Source organism: Zea mays, chromosome 2 (assembly GCF_902167145.1).
Source record: "Zea mays cultivar B73 chromosome 2, Zm-B73-REFERENCE-NAM-5.0, whole genome shotgun sequence".
Taxonomy (NCBI): domain Eukaryota; kingdom Viridiplantae; phylum Streptophyta; class Magnoliopsida; order Poales; family Poaceae; genus Zea; species Zea mays.
In genome coordinates, this window is record NC_050097.1 from 38,073,291 (window position 1) to 38,096,688 (window position 23,398).

Genomic DNA, 23,398 nt, shown 5'->3' on the forward strand with positions numbered 1-23,398 from the left:
GGGGATGAGGATAAATGAACGAATAATTTTTCATTGACATCCCTACGGGTGAGTAGAAGAAATGTAGGACTAATGCATATTAGGAGTCACGCTCATCATTCTTACCCCCCTCTCTTCTACCCTATATGAGAAAATAGACCAAGGCTCATTTAATAATTGAGTTTATGTGTTTGATGGTTAACATATCCATTTAAACTAACATTATTTGTTAGTGTTTATAGATCTAGTTCGAAGAATACAACATGAACTTAACACAAAGGCAAATAATGATTAAGAATATCAGCATCTTGAGCAAGATATTAAGAGACTCATTAAAGATCTACAATAACATTCAAGAGTCCAAGACACGAGGTGGGACCAAGTCGGATACAAAGATCACAAAGAAGCGAAGCAAGAGAAGGGTTTGAAGAGCGTTGAACCGTCTCGAGGGAAGCGTTGGACTATGCCCTAGAAACCAACCGTAACTAGCTAAAGAAGAGTGCATCAGACATGATCGTCGGACAATCATCCATGGAGCGTCGAACCATATGCTATCCTATTTTCAACGTGTCACGCTTTTGTATTTTAGGCATAACTTCAACTCAACTTAAATTTTGTTTGTCTTTGTGTCTGACTTTTATTTATTGGTCTCTTAGGGTCTGTTTGGTTCGCGGCTAACCGCGATACAACTTGTCTAAGGTTAGTCAACCATTGAAGAACTGGACTTTGGCATAAAAAGTAAGGCAAAGTGTAGTTGTAGCAAGTTAGATAGCATATCAAACAGATCCTTAAACTTCCAACATGTCTTGCAGGTTTTCAACATGGTTACCAATACCTTATTTGAGGTGTTGGTCATTTGGATCGTCACTTTGTCTAAATAGTTCACCTTTCATCTACTTAAATTATATCTTATATATTGTTAAATGTCATTGATTCAAATGATATTGTTGATCATCAAACACCAAAATCCAAATTTAAATGGACCCAACTATATTTTTCTTATAGGTTGTTTGATACTTGAGTGCATCTGATTTAAGTCCAGATGTAGCTTAATGTGTAAATTATGTGTTTGGTAGACCACGTCTGATATGTGTTGTTTTGTCTTTTGCGTGTGAAAGATGGCAATTGCATCTGAAAGCTGTGACCCCAAAGTATTCGGATCACACAAATATTGAGTGACGACTTACAGTTTAGACGAAGAGACAATAGATTATATTTCTGTTACTTGGTGGTGCCTGATGCTATGCACTCCACTCGTTCGCTTATGATTCCATCTCACCTCGGTCCTTTACATGGTGCCATTTGATCTGATCAGGACGTTTGCGGACGCACTAGTTTAGTTCCTACACATGCACCGCCCAAAGCGCCAAATGTGTGTGACCATACAGGATTGCAAGATAAACACAGATATCTAGCGACAGGGACAGCCACATATAGGCAGCCTCCCCCAAACCTCAAGTTCCAACCACACAACTACTAGTGACCTATATACAAGAAAAATAAAGAGAAAAAGATCAGCAACCCAGCCTCCAGATACCCCCCGTCAACCTCAGAACATCAGGTCCTGGACGTTGAATATAAACCACAAATCACAACCACACAGGGTATAGCTGGACAGCAAGTCACCATCATAAGAAGAAAACACATGCCATTTGGCGACAAATTAGTCGCTGGTGAGGGCACCATCACCATCAATCACAAGAAAGCGACTTGCCACAATATCATGGGCGAACTGAAACCCCACACGGCCACACTTGGTACACTTTCAAGCACTTTCTGTTTCCTGAAATGCTGTGTAAAGACTGGATAGCAAAGACAGGCACACGATGTGTAACACATTCAAGTTACTATGGGGCTTACACGATGTGTAAGATGGCCAGGTGCTTAGCCAGAGCAGAGCACTGTTCTGTTTGAGTCAGCAACACATTCAAGTTTACATGCTACTTGTCTCCCACCTACAAAAAGGTGGGGCCCCAATTATAATGCCCCCAACAGCTTCAGTGGGCAGAGGGTCCAATCCTTGTACTGCAGCAGTGTAGTCTGTCCAAACTTTAAACTTGTTCAACCATGAATAGTGTTTACAGACTGATTCTGTGTTGAAAGCACACACCTGACGCCTGGAGTGGTATCACCTGCAACAAGTGGGTACCAGTTATTTTGTCGTGGTCTTGCAAAGGCAAAAGATGTTCCGAAACAAAATAGCTAGATGGGAAATGGAGTTCAAGCAAACAGAATTATCACGAGACATAACCCTATGGTGGGTGGGGTTGGTTCAACAATCAAGATAGTATGAGATGCACGCACTAAAATGAAACTGCAATTTAAAAGCTCCTTGCAAGTTCTAACAATGTTCTGAAACAGTGGATAGCAAGGGCATATGCTAACTTACCAAAAGACGATAAGGAATTATTCTTCTCAAATACGCATGAGAGCTGTGTATCATTGCTTAAGAAGATTGATAAGGAATTGGAATTATCCCCAGAAACTTGACAAGTTTTTCTCCTTTTAACTATTGTACCACAATGGCAAGAAGATTATTCTGGATTTTACCTTTTCAGCCACTTTGGTCTGCCAGGCTTCTTATTTGTTGTTGGTACAGGGTCAGATTGAGATGCACCAGATTGATGAGTAGAAGAGTTCATTCTAGAATCATCAGGTTGACTAGCAGGTTTCAGCAGAAGTGACAATCCATCCAAACTTAGAATTCCTTCACGGAGGAAGGGTCCTGCTTTTAGATCATCTGCATTTAACAACAAACCTGCATGCCCAAACCATTTGGTACCCACTCATTTCAAGAACTCGTATCTGAATGTCTAACAAAGTGACAACCATGATGCTTCTGTATAATAACAGGGGTGAAATAAATAATTTGTCATAGGCGCCAGTGACAAATTATTTCATGTATTTGCATGTGTGTTGGGTGGGCGGGCCGCGAGCTTGGGTCATAGTGTTGTTTGTCTTTGTTTTGTGTGTGTGTGGATGGGGTGGGGAGAAAGGCATGGCACTGGAATTGACTTCTGTTAAGATACAACATATATTTCAAACATAGAGCTGAGAGGTAATTGTTGTTTATTTCTTAACTTGCCACTAGTCATTATGATGATGCATACCTTCGGGCAGATCATAAGAAAAATGAACATTAGCTCCAGGAACAAAACCAGATGTATAGAAGTCCTGTGATGTGTCCAGTATTCGCTTCTTTGGAGGTACTGTATCTGTTGTTGATTTGAATGGGCCCAGCATCAAAAAATTGAAAATAGTCAGGTTTAAGTCTTTAAGAAATGAGTATGAAAGATACATAGAATGTTTGTATAAGTCAAACCAATGCCAAATAATACCAAAGATCACAACGATTATCAGATTGTACATTTCTCAACTTCAATTTAAGGAACATTTGGCATACAGGTTCAACAGTGCATGTTTGTTTTATCTAAAAATAGGCAATGTGATAGATAATCATAAGCATCACTTCATAAGCTGCTGATGTTAAAATTTTACGGCATAATCACTTAACTGAAAATGATTCTATGGTCCAGAATAGGCACCAAACTGCCAGAAGAAAGCAAAATGAGAAGACTTCCCATTTCTTGCTATTGTACTATCGTATTGACTTGATGAATCAATCTTCAAGGGTTTTACACTTCTACAATCTGTCATGTGTAGGTTCTAGGCATTAATATTCACACGAACAGTAACCTATCCTTGTAGCCAATGGGACTGTTATCTTTATAGTTATTAGGAATCAAATGATTGGATAGCAAGGATATCAGTTTATTTAGGGATTAGTGACCAGAAGAGACAATATTAGTTTCAATCTGTTAGGGACATGCCCCGTATCTCTATAAAAGGTGCAGCTAGCAACCATTATGGGTAATAAAGAAGAATAGCAATCTATTAGTCCCTTTATCCTATCCCTGCCGTTGCGGTGCAGCTGCTGCCAATTCTTGAGGTCACACTGCTTGGGCTAGGCATTAGTGCCATCTAGATCAAGGTTTGTGCCAATTGGTACCAGATTCTGTAGTGGTTAATAATAATTGCAACATGATGAAAATAGCAGCTAATATCGACTCTAAAACCCTTTGCACAAAGTGATGTATTAGAAGTTTTTTCACAGATTTAGTAAGCGTGAAACTATTTGTCAGTTAACTGCAACAAGATGAAAATAGCAGCTAATATCGACTCTAAAACCCTTTGCACAAAGTGATGTATTAGAAGTTTTTTCACAGATTTAGTAAGCGTGAGACTATTTGTCAGTTAATTGTTTCCTTAAATGATGGTTGCCAACATGTTCCACTTGCCAAGAATAACTATAAGAAACTCTAATTGACAAATCTTAGCAATTCATATCCAGAATAAATTATTGCAATGAGAAAATACAAACTGTGAAAGAGGACAGGAGAAACATAGTTACATAGGAAAACTCAACATCTATCACCCCTACTAAGAGAGAAGCAGAACTTACAGAGATAGAATGGCAGATCTGGTCTAGCAAGTACTTTCATGAGCAGGTCCACTAGACTATGAATCCTCTCTGATGGAAGAAAGTCAGCCTCAAGTATGTAGCCATCAGGGAATCGCACCCTCATTACTGCCTATAATTAAGGTGGTTACTCCATTAAAAATAAGTATTTAGAACTCATAATAACGCAACTCCATTAAAAAAACTCAAAATAAGTTAAGAATGAGACAATTTTCTTTAAAACAGGCAGTTAGAACAATATAATGTTATCCCATGTTTTCTTTTCTTAGGAAAGTTTTGCATGATAGAAGTTAATTAACGCATATACTCCATCCATTCCGTTTTACAGGCCGTTACATGTGTATTTGCAGATACCAAGACATTCGTCCATGCACGTTTGGCGCCACGTGGCTGCATAGTCCGTATGCCGTTCTGTTTTTTGTGCAGTACTCAGCCCGTGTGGCCGTGTGCAACGCTTGGGTGCTAGGCCCACATGCATGCATATAACGTCTCAACCATTTTGAGTAATTGCTTGGCCCCTCAATACTTTAGCCCGCTTAGTAATATGGCCAAAACCAAAAACGTGCATGGACCGTGTATAACGGAACAGAGGAATCATTTATGTAAAATAAGAAAAATCTGCTCTTCAAACATTTCTTAAGGCAGTGCTCAGCGCTGGATTAAAAAGGAGCCAACTACGAGTCACACAAGACATGTAACAAAAGAGCTGGTAATAACAATTGCCATCTTCAAAGTGTTTGTATGTTTAGAGGACTGGACGAAGGAGCATTGCACATTGATTGATTGTAATATATATATATATATATATATATATATATATATATATATATATATATATATATATATATATATATATGATGTGCAGCATAACCCTACCTTTGTTCGCTTTGCTCGCTGAGCAGCAAGTTCTGCTTCCCGCATCTTGCGAGTCTTTAGCATTTTAGATAGCTCTGCACAAAGTTTCCATTTTTTGCAGTGTTACCGTAAGTAAATCAGAATGCAAAATAATTCAGGTTGATCAATATGTTAATTTGAAAGATCCCAAAAAATATTTTCTACCTCCCATCCTGTTTGAAATCAAGTTGTAGTAATCAGCAGGCTGAAGCTCATAAAAGTCGTCACCTTCCTCTGCAAGAACAATGCTTTGATGTCACTGCAGAACTAGCATAAAGACAAGACAGATCTGGTAAAGACAAAATAAGATGACATTTAGGTACCATGATCTGCACTAGGCAGCTTGCTCGGTTGTAGAGCAAAGTTCTCACTTGAAAAAACCCGGATCTCATGTCCAAGTTCCTCTGACACTGCTTTCAGCTTATCCTGGGATTTTCCAAAGAAAACACATTTGCAGCCTTTGTCACATCTACCTACCCGACTGGTGGAGAATTCAGAATACAGCAGTTTGATAAAAAAAGGAAGTATGATCATTAAAATAAAACCCTCCGAGGAAACAATTCAAATTTGTAATTTTGGGAATATCTCAGGAGTCAGGACCTCCGAAGCATTCATTGCATGCGTCCATTCCTCAGATGACCAAGTCAGAAAAGAACCTATTTTACACGCACAAATTCGGGAATCAGACGCGCACCTAGAACTCAAGAACTGGACACCCTAAACCCTCTAGTAGAATGCGCGAGTTTTAAACAACCACCGTCATTCCCGAACCCCACAGAGGGAAAAATAAGTCCTCGTTCATCTCCACACCAGCCAATAACCTGAACACAGTACAAAGCCTCCCAACCGGGCCCTAGGGCCGGCGCGAACCGAAATTCCCCAAGAACCCTGCCCAAGAAACTGCGCACGGCACCAAGCACCAACACTAACGAGAGCCAGCGTCCGTTCCATCCACCCGGCCGCGACGACGATCCAATCGACACGCAACCGCGCAACAAGCGCGACGAGGTAGCGGGAGACGGGGAGGAATCGGGAGCGCGTACGTACTGCGGCGCGCTGCGCGTCGGCGTCGAGATCCATATCCGACGCCAGCGAGAGGTCGCTGCCGTCCTCGGCTCTCTTTCTGCGGCGAGTCGCGTACGGCCAGAAGACGGTGGCGGTCGTGGAGTAAGAGGGGGCCGCCTGCTGGTGGGGGTACTCTGCTTCCATCTTGGACGGGAAGGGAGAGGAAAGGAAGCCTTGCCTTGGCGAGGCGAGACGGGTTTCGGGTTGCGGGTCGGGCTCGGACTTCGTATACGACGCGCGGCCAACGCTCGACGGCCTAAACAGCTCTAAACTTTTCTTGGGCCGAGCCTTTATTGGTGTCGCCAGCCCAGACAAATGTTTAGGCCCAGTAATGTACAAGCTGTCTAGTAGCTCTCTCTTCGCTAGCTGCTAGCTGATAGGTTGTTCGTTTTGAATTAAAGTCACATGCTCTAACTGCTACATTTATAATCTATAGATACAATACTATAGAAATAATAAAACTTGATACAGATTAAAGTCAAGCGAATAGGCTATAAACTGCTGAAAGGTTTCTGTCAAAAACTTTTTCACCTTTGAGAGTACGATAGGCATATGCTTTCGAATGTCTCAATCAGAGGATAAAACCAATAGTCATATCATGTTATCAAATATAGAGGTCACAGAGACAACAGCATGCTTGTTTCTTGTTTACAGCTACGAGTACAACGAGGCTGACCGGTCCCCTCCCCGCTGTGACTGTGAAGGCAAGGCAGGCGTCGGCGTGGTCCACGCCCCGGACGCCGGCACCGGCATCGCTGCCGTTTATCGGCTAGCACTCCAGCAGCAGGCCAGCCAGGGCCAGCGGCAGCGCCAGTGCAGAGAGCTAGGGGTAAAAACGGGCGGATACGGACGGATAATAGCTCATCATGTATCCTACCCTAATGTATTTTAAACGAATTCAGTATCGGATACGGATAGTTAGAAACGGGACGGATACGGATATAGGGACCGGATATTTATCCGGGCGGATAAGTGACGGATACGGGTATTATTTGATCGGATATCGGATACTTGTCGGATAATGCATTAATTGCTTATCATAAAATATTTTTGTTCGACCACGAAATTGCAGGTAAATTAGTACTAATAAACATTTAATAGAAGATAATATCAAGTTCCCACATAAAAATGGTAAAGTGAATTATTGATTATGTTGAAACTTGGATACTTAGAGTGATTTCACGTGTAACTCACGCAATAAGTGGAAATAAAATAAAAGAAACGTTGACATCCTGTGGATTTTATGGTCCCATTATTTTTTTATGACTATATGTGACCATATGTTGTACCTTCGTATAATTTCATAGATTTCTAAGGCTATTTGTACATTATTAATTCCTTTCTACATAAAATCATCAAAATATAATTAAAATTCATAAATACACTAGTTTTGACCCAAAATTGCAAAAAGCTTACCAAAACAAATAAACATTCTATTCAAATAAAACCTCAAGTCGCCACATGAAAATGATAAGTGAAATAGTAATTATGTTGAAACTTCGATACATAAAATGATTTCATGTATAATTCATACAATAAGTGGGACTAGAATGGAAGAAACACTAACATCTTGTGGATTTTATAGTCTAAATGTTTTTGAGAATTATATGTGGATATATGTTGTGTCCCCGTAAAAATTCATGAATTTTTAGGCTATTTGGTGTATTATTAATTTCTTGTTGTAGAAAATCATAAAAAATACAATTAAATTCATAAAAATATTGTAGCGCCGACCGGAAATTGCAAATAAGTTACCAATATTAATAAATAGTTTATAAAAAGGTAATCCTAAGTTCCCACATGAAGATAATCTTAAGTCATCACATGAAAATGATAAAGTCTATTATTTTGTATAAATTTAGACATTGTTTTAATGATTTTGGCACAAAGATATCTTTAAACAAAAATGTGTTGTACTAAAAAGTTATAGATCTCTTCGAGCTCTACAATTTTCATATAAACTTTATCTTCATCCGATTTCATATGTAAAAGTTATGATTTTATAACTATATTATTATGCAGAAAAAGAAAAAACGGGTATCCGAATTCCGGGTACCCGTATCCGACCCGAATATCCGGGTATTTACCGGGTAGTACTCGCTCCGTATCCAACCCGAATCCGAAGCTGTACTATCCGGGTATTACCGTATCCGCCCCGAATATAAAAAAAATACACGTATCCGTATCCGAAAAATGGTCCCGAATCAGTACTCGTATCCGGTACCAGTTTCGGGTACCCGGCCCGTTTTCACCCCTACCGAGAGCATCACGAGGCCAACGGCCCACGGGCGCCAGGCGTGGGTCATACAGACAGAGGAAGAGGCGGGTTGGCAGGCTTGGCGCTGGCAGGCAGACACGCGCACGCTCCCCCGCACGTTGGCAGTTGGCACGCGATCTCGCCTCGGAAACGGTAGGCCGCGCTCGCTTTTTCCAACAGTGAACGACGCCACGCCGTGAGGCTATCCGCAGCAGCGCTTGACGCTCGGCGCCCTCTCCCCTAAGCACGTATAGGGTCACTCGTGCAACGGCAGAGGCTACTTCCTCCTGTGCACGCTTGAACAAGAGGTGCACTATTCAGCCCCTTTGCCTCGAAGTTTGTGCACACCATTATTTGTTAGTTAGAGAATAAATAATGTTGGATTGTGAATAAGTATCAAAATAATATTTTATAGTTATAGTATGTATATGATAAGAATTTAGGGAGAACCGTTGCGAAAAGGGAAAAAATAGGGGGTGAAATTTAGATGATGTGGCTGCATAGTAAGATATAGGAGGAAATATTTAGACTGTTCACAGCGGTGTCCCCTAAATTTTTCCTCCTTAAATGCTACTATGCAGCCACGTCAGCAAGATTCTCTCCCCTATATTTACTCTTCCCGCAACCATTCCCTCTATATATTCTTCTTTATATCCCCTACACATAAAATATATGTTTCTATCTCTACTTTACATCTGTTATCAATTTATTATCAACTAACAACTACTCGGGCACGAAACACGAGACTGTCAACAGTAGCAGCGGGCATAGGGATGGCAATCGAGCGGGTAGGACACGGATATATAGTTCGCGAATCCATACCCGTGAGACAAAACTCAACCCGTACCTGTACCCATAAACGTTCGTGGGTATGGGTCTGTATCCATACTCATACCCGCCGGGTATCCGCTATCCAGTGGACACCGGTTACCGCCCCCACTACAATTTTAGCATTCAACACCAAACAACAATTTTATCACATTTCGAAATAATTATCATTACAGTAGCATCAAATGATAATTTCAGCACCAAACAACATGTTATGGATAAAAATTGGAAAATAAGAATTTATGATAATATATAAATCTGGATGGCCTACATGTTAGATATCCATTGGATAACGGATATGGATACTGGATATCCATACCCGTGAAAAAATATCCGCGGATACCTTATTATATCCATAACTGTGCCTGCGGATACCAAATTTCACCATACTCATATCCAATGGATAATTATCCGCGGTTATTTACTCATATCTGTACCCATTGCCATCCCTAAGCGGGCAGCGCCAGAACAGGAGGGAGAGAGAAGGGGAACGCCAGGGAGGGGGCGTCGTAGAGGACGTCGTTGCGGGTTCAAGAGTTGCTCTGTAGCCCCTACGCGAGCTACAGGATTAGGGGAGGGGAGGCCAAGAGTGAACGGTTGCAACCAGTTTTAGAAGGAACCGCTGCGGATAGCCTGAGACGTGGAGTAGCTTGCACGGTGTCCTCTTTGTGTTCATTCAGACTGCCTGCAACGGCTGCCGCGCGCTCGCCCCCTCCCCTTGCATGGCGGCTACAGGAGCACGCGGCAGCCCGCGGCGCGGTCCCCTTCTCTCTCCCCCTCAATCCAGGGGTTCACTGTTCATCCCCTATGGTACTGTGCTGTGGGTCCACAAGTAATTGTTAGTAGATAAAAAATTGATAGTATATATAGAAAATGATATTTTATAGCTGTAGTGGGGTATAGGGGGAGTATTTAGCGAGAACTGCTGCGGGAGATGAAAAAATAGTGGGGCGAAATGTTGATGATATGACGAAAAAAAATGATATAAAGGGAAAATTTTATAAGAAACCGCTGCGGTAGCCTCAGCCTCGCCGCTTTCCAGAGCTTCTTGTGCGCGCCGTTGCAGTCGCTGGAGAACTATGCATGTGTTGGTAGGTACAGGGAGCTGGGTTTGGTTTGGCGGGCTGCGCTGTTTGGTAGCTATCGTCTGCAGGTGCTACTATAGGCAATAAGCCTCGGTGCATTTGCTTGTGCCTATCAGCTCTCCGGAGTCGCGTGCCGGCGAGCTTTCTCATGCTGTCTGTCATGGAGCGGCGAGATTTAACGGTAGGTCGAAGCGATGAAGGGAGGCACAGTCGTTCCATTGGAGCGTTGCACCAAGGTACGCAGCAGTAACTGCACTGCACAGTGCACAGATGCGATTCAGCTGGAAGCAGAAGAGAGAGCACGCGACAGCAAGTTCACTTCGTCACCGTCTCACTGAGTGATGATAGTCCTCGGCGAGCATCCCTGCTGCGTGGTGACAGTGTCTATCACCAGAACTATATTTTGGGCTAGAAAGAAATATATTTTGGGATGCAGTGAATTTTTTTTTTCTTTTAGCATCCAAGCATTTTTTTCCTGTAGCAGCTTCTATGTGCTTGCTGATAATCTGACTGTAATTATTCAATCATGTGAGATTGGAGAATAATCGGTTGATGTTGATCAGATCAAAATGCATATTTCAAACAGACGGCTACTTATGGCTGGTGGTGGGAAGCGAACAGACGGCAAAACACAATTGAGAGGTAGGATGAACAATACAAAAATATGCATATCTACAGGTGGAGGTGATTAAAACAGTATAAAATAGCGTATTTCAAATCTAGAAAGAAGTTTAATGGCAAGGTTACCAGCCTAAAAAGTTCAATGGCATATTTCAAAACCAGAAAAATTATAATGGCACACAACTAATTAACCCTTTTTTCTATGCTCGCTTACCTAATGCCTGCTTTTTCAAAGTAATGTATCACATTATATTGAACGCCTCCTCACTGTGAATAAGAAAAGAACCAACAAGTTAACTTCTTCGCATATGAGGCAGTTATCACTTCTCGATCATTTTCAAATATCCAAGCTGAACACATAAAGTTTTGTTTGTAACTAAATTGTGGTATGTTTGACTACGCGCATCTTAAAATAAATGACTGGATGGAGTCAGTTGCCTTGTTGGTGTCCAAGTAATTACCCGTCTTGGTAACACAGCTGACATGGTAAATGCATTTTCAACAGGATATTTTTAAAAGTCTTGTCATCATTCAGTAGTCTTGTCATCATTCTACCGAATGAAGAAGCCAAGGTTCTGTGCTGACTTGATCCACAAAGGCCTGAATCACACCTTCCTGTTGACACTGAAAAATTTAACAAAAGGGTGGTCCTATAAAGTCGATCATATTTGTACTATGAATTCCTTAATTTTTACACCAATTTATATTATTTTCCTCTTTCTTGCAGGTTTCTATGGTACCACAAGTGGGTAAGTGAGATCTCTTTATCATTACAAACATTGCAGCAATCAAATGGTAGTACCGTTGGAGTTTTCCCAATGGTGAAGTTCTTGAAATGAACATGAATCCAAATATTGCTATTATTCAGATAGCCTTTTTCGGACAGCTATACTCAGACTGTTCCACTGTTGCTACTTAGGTTTTTTTCAGCTAGCCAGTGATCTGTAGCTAAGCAAGTATTACAACTAAAAAAATGCTAGCCTACATGTGTACTGATAGGAATACTCATTGGGGACAGGATGAACAAGGGCTACAGTTTCTAAAATATGATAAATGCATAGTTCTATTAGCATTTGTTCCTGTATACATATCTTTCTGTTGTATCCTGCATGTGAACCTATTTGCTTTCATCTCTCGTGACTTTATTGGCTTGAAGCCATTTGCTATCATCTCTTGGTCATACATATGAGATCTTTTCATCTTCTCAAGCTTTTAAATTCATTTGATCTTCATCAAACTAAAAGATGAAGTCAATTTGCTTACTTTCAGCCTCCAGTTCTAAGTTTGTGCAAAAACTCTGAATAAGGGGTATCAAATTAAAAAATAGTGCTTACATGCTAGATGATTACAAATGTGATCTGGGCTCAATTGCTCATTACTGTTTTATTTTGCTTGATGATCTGTTAATGAAAGTAAAAAGTACCCTCTCCATCATCGGTCCGCCGTCGGCCACGTCGCTCTGCGACCCCATCTTCATTCTGCACAAGCGCCCACCTCGTCCGCGGCACCACACAACGGCTCAGGCGAGGCACCCACCATCCATCGACACAGATGGGATGAGGTGAGGATTAGGGAGACAATTTCAGAGTTCAGACTTTGTTTCAATGTTTCAGACATTCAGAGCTTACATTGCCTCCAAGTTAGTTCTATTTAGATGTAACATTTGTTGTAGGTAATGCCCCTTTACTGTTCTTATTGATTAGCATGTTGGTACTTAACCTATTGGTGTGATGAACACAATCCAATAGTAATCTTGAAATCTGAAACATAGGCTTAGTGCAGTTCGTTTAGCCTAAAGAATTAGGGGTGTATTGTTTGATTGCTTATGCATTATGCAATTTGGTTATAGAATTTGTGACACCTGATCTGCATCTCCAGCTCCTTCACACCCGTGCAACAGATAAGGTAATTATTCTATTTGTTTGGTTGGCATGGATGAATTTTCTGAGTCGATAGGCTTCAAATTTGGGCTGGCTCCGCCACTACTTCTGGGACAGGACATTTAGAGCTCTTAGCAGGTTGACTCACACAGCTTTCATATAAAAATCTTAGTGCTTATCTGTTTTCCCCTTTAATTCATTTGACTTGCAATTAGTCAATAAACATTCTGCAACAACATCTGATCCTCCAAACATCCAAAAGATACTTAGTTACTTACCTTACTTTTTGGCAGATGCACTTCATTTTACCATGCCCACCTGAATCAGACTGAATTGTGATACTTTACCAATAATAAACATTACTCTCATTCAACAAACAATTCCATTGCCCACCTGAATCGAAAATTTTATAAATTAGTTGTCTAACATTAACACATATCCAGATGGTTAAATGATGTATCTTACATGACCTGCTATCAGTGGTGAAAGGCATTGCAATGCACGTGGCTTTGTAGGATCACTTCGGCATGTGCTATAGCTCTTAATCTTCTTCGTCAAGAACCCATCCTTACTCCCAAGAAGGACCTCCATCCCTGCAGGCTTCCCAGGTTCGCACCAGTTAATCTCTGGCTCATTCTCAGCTTGACCATTCCAAGAGTGCAGAATTATTTAGCATTCACTAACAATGTTATATTTAAAGCCCACACAAGATTATCAACCAATTCAACAAGTGAACACCCTATTGCGCCATTCAATAATTAAGTTACAATATTAGAAAACTGTTAATTGGACACCATTTTTATTCAAACTTCCAAATGCAGTACTGTTCTTGATGGTGTTCAGTTCAGGTTGTGTGTAGGTACTAAAAATGCTATAAGTGCAAAGAAGAGCTGGAAAATTGTTGTATGTTAACTAAAATAGTACTATGTTTGTTTATTAGCTGCAAGTTTTATGTATTAACTTCAAGTACTACTGTCCATGATCCTTATCTCTACTACTCTATATGTCTCTAACGAGGGCGTCCACAGGATTCACCATGCCCCGCCAGCGCGGACCACGCCTTCGCTCGCGATGCCCTTCCCTGCTCGCGTCCGCCGCCACGCCACGGCCGCCGCGTCATCCCCGCCTCCCCCCCACCCATCCCCTCCGGTCATCCCGCCTCCCCCCACACCGCACACAGCCCGCCATCCACTCTCCTGCCCCATCCCCGCCTCCGTCATACGCGCCCCGCTCGCCCGAGATCTGCTGCAGCAAATGGGGTCTCCCCCGTGATACCGTGCCCCTGCCTCGGCGCACCCCCTCGCCCTCGTTAGAAACAAACTTATTGTTCTATTAACAATGTAGAACAATAAGCATATGATGCAATAGATCATACTACGTTGCGCCCCGCCTGCAAATCATGTTGCGCCCCGCCTGCAAATCCTGCTGCGCCCCAGCAAGCCATGAGTACGCCTGGTGTGGAACTACTATGAATGTCGCGACCCCTGGTGGAGTTGGAGGACCGATGGAGGATAAAGGAGAGGACAGCGAGGCCGGGTCTGAGGTCAGAGCGGCGCGGGAGTGAAGGAGACTAAGGTAAATGTTTAGACTGACCAAGACTATAATACATTGGGCAACAAGTTCAATTGCTTATAAACAATTATTCGAAGGGTACTGTATCAGTAAGGAAAAACAAATTGATTCTATTATTTTACTGATGGTAGCACCATTGGTGTGATGGCTCTACCATCTGAGTCAGCGTTCGAGTGGTTGTGGTTTCTAGATTTGGCTAAGCACTGATTTTGTTCAAACATCTGATTTGCCTTCAGGACTGGATGTGGGCTGCTTCTCCAGATAAGCTTGTTCTTCAAGTGTAGCACCACCGGTTAATACTGTGGTCTGAAATTTGAGCTAAAGAGGCATTGCATGTTTAAAATTTTAGCTAAATATGCATTGTTGTCTAAAACTGGGCTAAATATGCATTGACGTCTTAGATAACCTATTGCTGATGTCTAAGATGCATGCTTTTATTTTAATAAACACTTGCTTGGGTAATTTGAGCTAAATATGCATCATGTCGTAGCCTTGCTTCATTGAGAAGCAGTGATCTTTGTTCTTAGTTGGAATGCACTTCCTTTCAGACAAGGATGACATGATCTTTTATGTTCTCAGTACCAACACCTCTTTTGTGTAATGTTGTCTTAGTGAACCTCATGATTAAATTGTGACATGTGTTGCAGGCTTTAAATCCACAGATTGTGAGCAACAACCCTGTTCCGATCTCATCAAAGCAGCAGCATGTCTGAAGTAAATTTGCAGTTACCGTTCTGTTTACTTTTCATCATGCAGCTGTACTCGTCCTTTACTTTTTAATCTGTAACTGCAATCGTCATAAATGCAATAGAATTTCAGTAGACCAATTGAGAGTAGTATCTGAGGCATGAGCCTGTAAGCCTGTTTATATGTTGATGTTGCATCTGTATTCATAAAAAAGGTAGAACTACCCACATGAGTGGGGTCTCAGGAAGAGATGAATCGAGACAAGTCTTCCTCTCTAAATATAGAGATGTTGCTTAGAACAACCTGGTATCCTTGAAGGAAGGCTTGAGCCTGTTTATATGTTAGCTATTGACATCTGTAGTTCATGAGTGCGCGACACTTCCATTTTTTGGTTAAGAGTTATTTTGTTTAATTGTTGATCACCGTGATTTGATATATGGAAACATTGGCACGATTTTTTAAGGCACTAAAGATGTAAATGGAGGTTCAGAAGCGACTACATGAGAAACTCGAGGTCTTTTATTGAAAACTATTAATTTATTTCTGTTTTTTACATCATTTTAGTTTACCGACAATCCTACTATGACCAGAAGTCCTACTTAGTTGGGGCTACTTCTACAAGCTGATATTTTGGCCCATTCTCAATATTCACTTATTAACTGTCACGTTACACCTAACAGTGGTTTCTTCTCATGGTTGTAGTAATGCTTAGTTGTCAATAATCTATTGTTGGCAGTTCTCCTGTTTTGTCTTATTGCTTGTAGTTTATGAGTCCTTTTTAGCTTCAAGATCAATCTAAATTTTCCTTGCCAACTTTCTTTTGCTTGTCTAAATAAGTTATGTTTTCAGGTTCAAAGACAACTGCAACTAACAATTAAAGCACAAGGAATATACTTGCAGATGATCATTGAGGAGCAACAAAAGCTTGGTGGATCAATTAAAGCTTCTGAGGGTCAGAAACTTTCTGATTCACCTCCAAGCTTAGATGACTACCCAGAGATCATGCAACATTCTCCCAAGAAACCAAGGATAGACGCATTATCACTAGATTCAGAGCACGATATAGCACAGCCTAAATTTGAATCCCATTTGATCGGTCTGTGGGATCACAACATTGCATTCCCAGTGGAGGAGTTCAAAGCAGACCCTGCTATGAGCAAGTCATAAGGCAAACTTCACCTTGACAGAAAATTTTCAGAGTTGACCACCTGCTAAAGGAAAATAAAAATATGTACCTTGGATAGGGACTTGTTCCAAGTTTTTCTATATCTTGGGTAAGCAAGTGATTTGGAAATGGTTATACATGACAGGTGTTGCATGTCTGTCATAGCAAACTCTGGTTATTGTTCTACTTGTTTTTTGTCATAATTTTTGCATCAAAACTGAACTATTAAGTGGAAGTATAATTTACTCATCTCGAGGGGGATGGAGCATGTTTGGCTGATTGTCGTTATAGTTAGCCTCTCTGATAGTGTTCTTAGATGTACTTCTATATATGTTGCAGGACATTGAGAGTGATGACAAGGATCTTGATTTTGAGGTTGATGATGGAGCTGAGGATGAACCTAAAGCATGATCCGAAAGATGCCCCAGCCGAACCAGCTATCAAGACAGTTGTGGCCCTAGCTGCGCCACCCAAAGAGACAGAAAGACAACTGTCTAAAAAGGAGATGAAAAAAGGAACTAGCAGAACTTGATGCAGTATTGGCTGAGCTGGGACTTTCTGGTATTCGAGCAGCGCTGCACAGGATGGTGAGAGTCATACATGTTTCCGTTAAAACTGCCTGATCTATTTTGTATGCTCCGGTTTAGAGAGAGTCTAAACAATTTTGAGTATTTTGAAATTCTAGATGAGTTGTAAATTTCCAACAAGACTATTGTAGTAATAGAGGTTAGACGTTCACGTGTAGGCATCACATTGGTGTGCTTTTGGGTTACCCACTTAGGTGGATTGCCTGAGTCATTCATGAAATATTATTGTGTATCATCGCAACACAGTGAATTGGTTGTTGGCAAAAAGAATTTGAGACAATTAGACTTTGTTAATATAAGTATTTTTCAATTTTATGTAATCGTTGTGCACTTGTGCTCAAACATTTTATCGAATATTGTGCACCGTCTCAACACACGAGCATTGTACTAAGTCAAAAGAAGACGTCTACCGTGCTTTACCCACTTACCCTGGACACATCATTAGTGAGCAGTGAGTTGCTACATTTTATTGAATATTAGTGCTACAGTGATATTTTGTTACACGAATTTGTATATCATAATGATGTTTGTCATTCTGTATTTATATTTTATACTAGGTTTTAACTCTCGTGGCAACGTACGGGCACATACAGGTACCTCACTAGGTCCAATAGAAAATGACTTCTAATAATACCGATCCCTCGTGTCGCGTAGCAAAACACATGGATTTATATGATCTCCGTAGCAACGTACGAGTACCTCACTAGGTCCAATAGAAAAATGACTACTAATAATACTGATCCCTCGTGTCGCGTAGCAAAACACATGGATTTATATGATCTCTGTTGCAACGCACGGGCACCCAACTAGTATATATATATATATATATATATATATATATATATATATATATATATATATATATATATATATATATATAGCTCAATTAAAATTGGGGGCCATGTAATTCTGTAGGCCCCATGCGGTCGCACAGCCCGCATGGGCCCAGGGATGCCCTTGTTTATCACGTCTCGTGTGTATAAGACCATGTTTAATAATACAAGACCAAGTTTAATAATACACCATACCGTTGTTGGCTATAATTTTTTTGCATCCTCTTATTTAGCTCATTAGTGTAGTAATTAGGGTCTGTTTGGTTTATGGCTAAATGTGCCACACTTTGCCTAAGGTTAGTCGTTCGAATTGAATAACTAACCTTAGACAGAAAAGTTAGGCAAAGTGTGGCAACTGAGGTAGTGAACCAAACATGCCCTTAGTTCTTCACTATTAATACATGACACAAACCTTTATAGTTTTCGTGTCTAAACCAAGCCGGCTTCTTCACTCTCTTCCATCTCAGTATTTAGCCAGCTTATGGTCCTCTTATTATATTTACTCTAAAAGTGTCACCACATTCACTCTACACGGACGTGGATGTGAAAAAAGAACTTTTTTGCCGCGCAGCTCAGATCTGTATACATTTTCTCTTTGTATCCATGAAAATATGACTTTTGGTAATTCTCTCTCATTGCTAGGCGTTCACATGTGTTTGATGACATTTTTTTCCGCGACGTGGTTAATGGTGTCAATACGATCTTTTTTCCACATTAGGACTTGTTTGATTGATGTCTAGCAATAAATTAATCTCCTCAATCTCCTCCCATATTCATATAAAGTATGCAACCAAACAAGCCTAACACATTCGTCGGAAACAGATTAAACATCCTGTGCTCTCGCAGTCATTACAATATCCTTGTTAAATGGATTAGTAGTTATCCTATAAACACCCTATTCTATTTTTATATGTTGTTAGGACATCTCCATGAGTCTTTCTAAAATTTACTCTCTAGATTATTATTTAGAGAGTCATTTACATAAAACCCACTTTCTATAACTTTTTAGTTTCCAAAAGCTTTTCTATATCTTGTTTGCATTATTCTAGAGAGTCATTGAGGTTGTCTATATCTGACTAGCGAGAAATCCAGAATAGAAGATGACTATATTTAGATAACTATTTAAATAAGCTATTGGAAGGCATTTTGGCAAAAATCTCTATTCATATCAATTAGGAAGAATATAGAGTCTTTTTGGAGTTGCTCTTAGAGCATCTCCAAAAGTCTTTCTAAATTTTACTCTCTAAATTATCATTTAGGGAGTCATTTACATTAAAATCATTTTTTTCTATTTTTTCAATCTCTAACAATTTTTCTATATTTTATTTACACTCAAGAAAATCATTTGTGTTTTCTATTTTTGGCTAGCCAGAAACACAGATCAGAAGATGACTATATTTAGATAATCTATTCATATTAGTTAGGAAAATATATAGAAAGTCTCCTGGAGTTGCTTTTACCTTTTGAAATATTCAAATATACTTAGTTTTAACTAAATATACAAAAAATGCTAATATTTATAGTATAATTAATATCAGTAGTTAGTTTTTTTACTTTAGTTTTATAATAGATTTAATTTAGAGTACACACTTTTCTTTTTTATAAATATTATTAATCTAAATAAAAATTTGATCAGCTAAAATTTAGTCCATGTCACATCGAATGTTTGAACGATAATTAAAAATATTAAATATAGTCTAATTATAAAACTAATGACAACGATGAAGACTAAAAGACGAAACAAATTTATTAGACCTAGTTAAGTCTACATTTAATACTTATAATTGATATTCAAGCATTTTTTACCAGAGTGAACCCCATTTCAATTACTGATGTAACAGAAATACATTTGTTTGCCAATTTTTCCACACAACAGGTGAGAAGAGAGGGAGGGGAGGATAGTTTCTATGGCAGAAGCCTAGTTCAGGACTACCACAAGGAAAACATGCGTGAGAACATAACAAGTTCATGCACATCCTACCAAAATAGGAGACACAACTCACTAACGATATCAGCACCCACACAAACAAGAATTGTAAAGAACTCCATGACATCATATCATTAGTCTTCTTAAGGTGGAGCATAATCTTTATCACCCGCAATAGAGTTTATGAGCTGATTGTCCATCCCAGCATTAGCAGCTCGAAATAGCAATCTCGCACCCTCCCGCAGCAAGTCTTGCGGCTCTTTTTTGCTCAACCTTGCCCAAGAAATAATAATAGCGCCAGCATGACAAATGATATCAATCGAAGATTTGATCAAAATGTTATCAAAACACATTTTGTTTCTCGCTTTTCATAATGCCCAGTAGATAGCTGAAACCACAACAGGATAGATTTCTTTAAGGTGTGGTAAATTTGATCTCAACCAAACCCAATAATGATCAATATTACAAGGGATATAACATGAACTAAACTTTGTTCGGAGTAACCAAACACTCTCTATTGCGGGTGTTGATTTATTATCTTCCATCAGTTTCCAGGACATATATGCTTACAAATGGAGGTGAAGTAACAGAGGAAAGAGAGGCATAGTGTGAGCCACAGGACACAAGCATCCACGAAAGGTTCTCTCCTCTGTCCAGAACCCAGACACCGAGAGGGTAAACAGAAGTGACAGCAGCAGCTGTGCTACAGCAGTGCAGCTCACCACATAATAGTTTGTTTACTGTGGATAAACACATCTCGCTCAGGCAGTCAGGCTGTCTCCAATAGCACATCTCCCCCTCCCCCTGTCGTCTATGGGGTGGCCAGCCATGCCCCCTCGCCGTACAATGGCGCCCCTACTCCCTGCATGTAAGCAGTGGCGGGCCCAGGATTTATAGTATGGGTATTCGAAAATTTTCTAGGATGATGATTTTTAAAGACTAAAGTTTTTCTACTGGCATACATAGATAATTATTTGTATATAACATATAATTAAGCATAAACAATATAGGCATAACTATTTCAAAACTAAAGTCTGAAGGTTGTGTTGCTGTGCGGCTGTCGGGCTGTGGCCCTGGAGAGTGGGGACTGCCGCCTGCCGGACTGGCCGTGGCCGACTGGGGCCTGGGCGTCGAGCCGCCGATGGCCGACAGGCGAGGACTACCGTCGTCGTTGTGTGCCTGACTGCCTGTGTCGCGCCATCGGCCGTCGCGGCGTCGCGCTGTAGCCTGCAGGACTAGCAGCAGTCAGCAGTGGCTGCCGTAGTGGCAGACAGGCGGCGGCGGCTGGTGCTGCCTTCCTAAAGCCTAAACTCTAGGAAGTTAGCCTTAAACTCTAGGAAGTTAGCGAAACCCTCGGAAGCAAAGCTATCCCGTCGGAAGTTTGGCTCTCGGAAATTTTTTGTCGGAAGTTAGCTTAACTTCCTAGAGCCCTCTAGGAAGTTAGCTAACTTCCTACAGCCAGCGATGCCTCTCGGAAGTTAGTAGATTCACGCCGTTAGCGCCGTCAGCCAGCTAACTTTCTACGACTTTCTGTAGCCCGTAGGAAGTTAGCTGGCTAACTTCCTAGAGGCCCAGTTAAGATATATTGTTGCTCAGTCGTATGTAGAAGCAAAAATCGGGCGTCGTCGCTCTATTGGTGCGAGTGCCGATTGGGTACTTCTTGTCCTTGTGGCTAAAGAAGTACCACTCGTTCTGCTCTTCGCTTCCAATCCTGCACATTTCTGTTTCATCATCATACATAGAAGTTTTGAAAACATTTTGCTCCATTCAACGCAATATATCTAAATTAAGGTCTTGTTTGGTTTGAGTGGGATTGATGAGGATTGAGGGGAATTAAATTCATTTATATTCAAAACTGAATAGGGAGGGATCTAATCTCCTCTATTCTCTCTCAATCCACTCCTAATCTAACCGAACAAGCCCTAAGATGTGTAATATCTCTCCTCTGTTGACCATAAAAGGTATGGAAACTAAAACTCTATTTTAGTTTCCGTATTGACAATTTAGGAACTAAAATGTAAAAAAATATAGGGACTAAAATTAGTCCCTAATTAGAAACCAAACACCCCTTAGTTTTGACCCTACTAACAGTAGCATATATATATATATATATATATATATATATATATATATATATATATATATATATATATATATATATATATATATATATATATATATATATATATGATCACCCATACGAAATCCCAGTATATGTGTTGCTTTGTCTATTTCTTTTGTGTCAATGAAGCAAGATTTCATACCCTCGTGGTGACCTTTACATTGAATTGGCTAAATCAACGTTCAAAGATAACATCGTGGTAAAGAGAAAAGATTTTGGAGTACGTGGTTCACTGTCTCAGAAACATTTTGCAACTATATCCTGAGGCGGAAGCATCAATAAAGCCCATGACCATATGCATATATTTGCTTTCCTCTAAACAAGAAGCAGTAGAAATTAAGATTGTTCTGATAAAAAAAGAAACTAAGATTGAATCCCGACGACAACAGTTTACCTTAGTTTTTCTCAGGGTTTGAAAACACAGTCGAATTAGCATGTCCTTCGCACATCCTGAGTGTGGAGCAGTAGCTGCTGGACTATCGAAACCTACGTGCAGACGTAACAACATGGATAGCTGATTACCTGAGCTTGCCTCGTGCGGTTGTGCTCATGCCAAAGCTAGCTGCGCCGGCGGCTTCACAGTTCACACACTCCGTGTAGCACGCCGACCGCAAGGTACTGGGGCATCTGACCAACGCTTCGCACCGCACCCTTACCTCGTCGGCCGGCCTGCCCTCTTCGGGCGAATCAATCGAAAATCAAACAACTGTACACACGCCCAGACCATGCATCATCGAGCAGCCCAGCCGCCGCACTTCAGCAAATGGGCGAGCGAGAGTGCATGGGAGCTAGAGCTCAGGGCGGGGGATCGGAAATGCATGGAGGGCCTACCTCGATGTGTGGTGGGTAGCGCCGGAAAGCACGGATGGATTGCGGCCAAGGCTGAGTGCAATCCAGGCGCAACGCGGGCGGGGACAGCGACACAAGGACAGCAACGGGGGCGAGTTGGGGCTGGGCGCGGCCGGTGGGTCGGGGGTGGTCGGCGGCGGGAGATGGCGGCCGGCGGCCGGCGGCGGGGCGGTCGAGTTGGAGAGGGAGCGAGTAGGATGAATGATAGGATGGAAAGGTGAGGGTAGATTTGTGGATTAAGATAACAAATATTACTTCCTAGAGGGAAGTCATAGGAAGTTCCTAAGGCTATACATATACTCTAGGAGTTACTTAATTTCTTAGAGGAGGCTGTAGAAAGATAGCAGGGTCAGCTAACTTCCTAGAGTAGGTCGTAGAAAGTTAGCGACTCGTTTGACCGGTCAACAGCTGAAAGCTAACTTCCTAGAGTAGGTCGTAGGAAGTTAGCAGGGGCGATTAACTTTCTAGAGGAGGCCGTAGGAAGTTAGCGGCTCGTTTGACCGTCCGTGGTGGTCAGCATCTGAAAGCTAACTTCTTAGAGTAGGCCGTAGGAAGTTAGTAGGGGCG

General features: G+C 41.0%; 1 protein-coding gene and 1 long non-coding RNA gene across 6 annotated transcripts; both read right to left on the bottom strand.

Moving 5' to 3' along the window:
* Window positions 1-1,610: 1,610 nt before the first annotated feature.
* On the bottom strand, window positions 1,611-6,681 carry LOC100276041 (Plant UBX domain-containing protein 1). 5 transcript variants are annotated; one of them, XM_008669431.4, is made up of 9 exons: window positions 6,401-6,641; window positions 5,677-5,779; window positions 5,519-5,587; window positions 5,336-5,409; window positions 4,442-4,571; window positions 3,090-3,194; window positions 2,530-2,737; window positions 2,090-2,111; window positions 1,611-2,019 (listed from the first exon to the last, which is right to left on the bottom strand). In XM_008669431.4, the coding sequence occupies exons 1-8, from the start codon at window positions 6,560-6,562 to the stop codon at window positions 2,108-2,110; spliced, it is 855 nt and encodes a 284-aa protein (XP_008667653.1). In that variant the 5' UTR covers window positions 6,563-6,641; the 3' UTR covers window positions 1,611-2,019; window positions 2,090-2,107. The 5 variants fall into 5 exon arrangements, 3 of the variants coding, with proteins under 3 accessions (XP_008667653.1, NP_001143399.1, XP_008667654.1); XR_004855897.1 differs by having other exon boundaries at window positions 1,787-2,019; window positions 2,369-2,737; XM_008669432.4 differs by having other exon boundaries at window positions 1,830-2,004.
* A 13,050-nt stretch (window positions 6,682-19,731) lies between these two features.
* On the bottom strand, window positions 19,732-23,052 carry LOC100274793 (uncharacterized; the record flags this gene model as incomplete). The annotated part of the gene is made up of 3 exons (XR_004856036.1): window positions 19,732-20,133; window positions 22,505-22,651; window positions 22,814-23,052. It is a non-coding gene; the product is annotated as an uncharacterized lncRNA (long non-coding RNA).
* Window positions 23,053-23,398: the final 346 nt, after the last annotated feature.

Coding starts and splice junctions, on each gene's coding strand:
- LOC100276041 (XM_008669431.4), bottom strand. CDS start 6,562: ATGGAAGCAGAGTACCCCCACCAGCAGGCGGCCCCCTCTTACTCCACG. Junction 5,410..5,518: donor GATTTCAAACAGGATGGGAG/GTAGAAAATATT, acceptor AACTTTGTGCAG/AGCTATCTAAAATGCTAAAG. Junction 2,738..3,089: donor TTCTTATGATCTGCCCGAAG/GTATGCATCATC, acceptor TTGGGCATGCAG/GTTTGTTGTTAAATGCAGAT.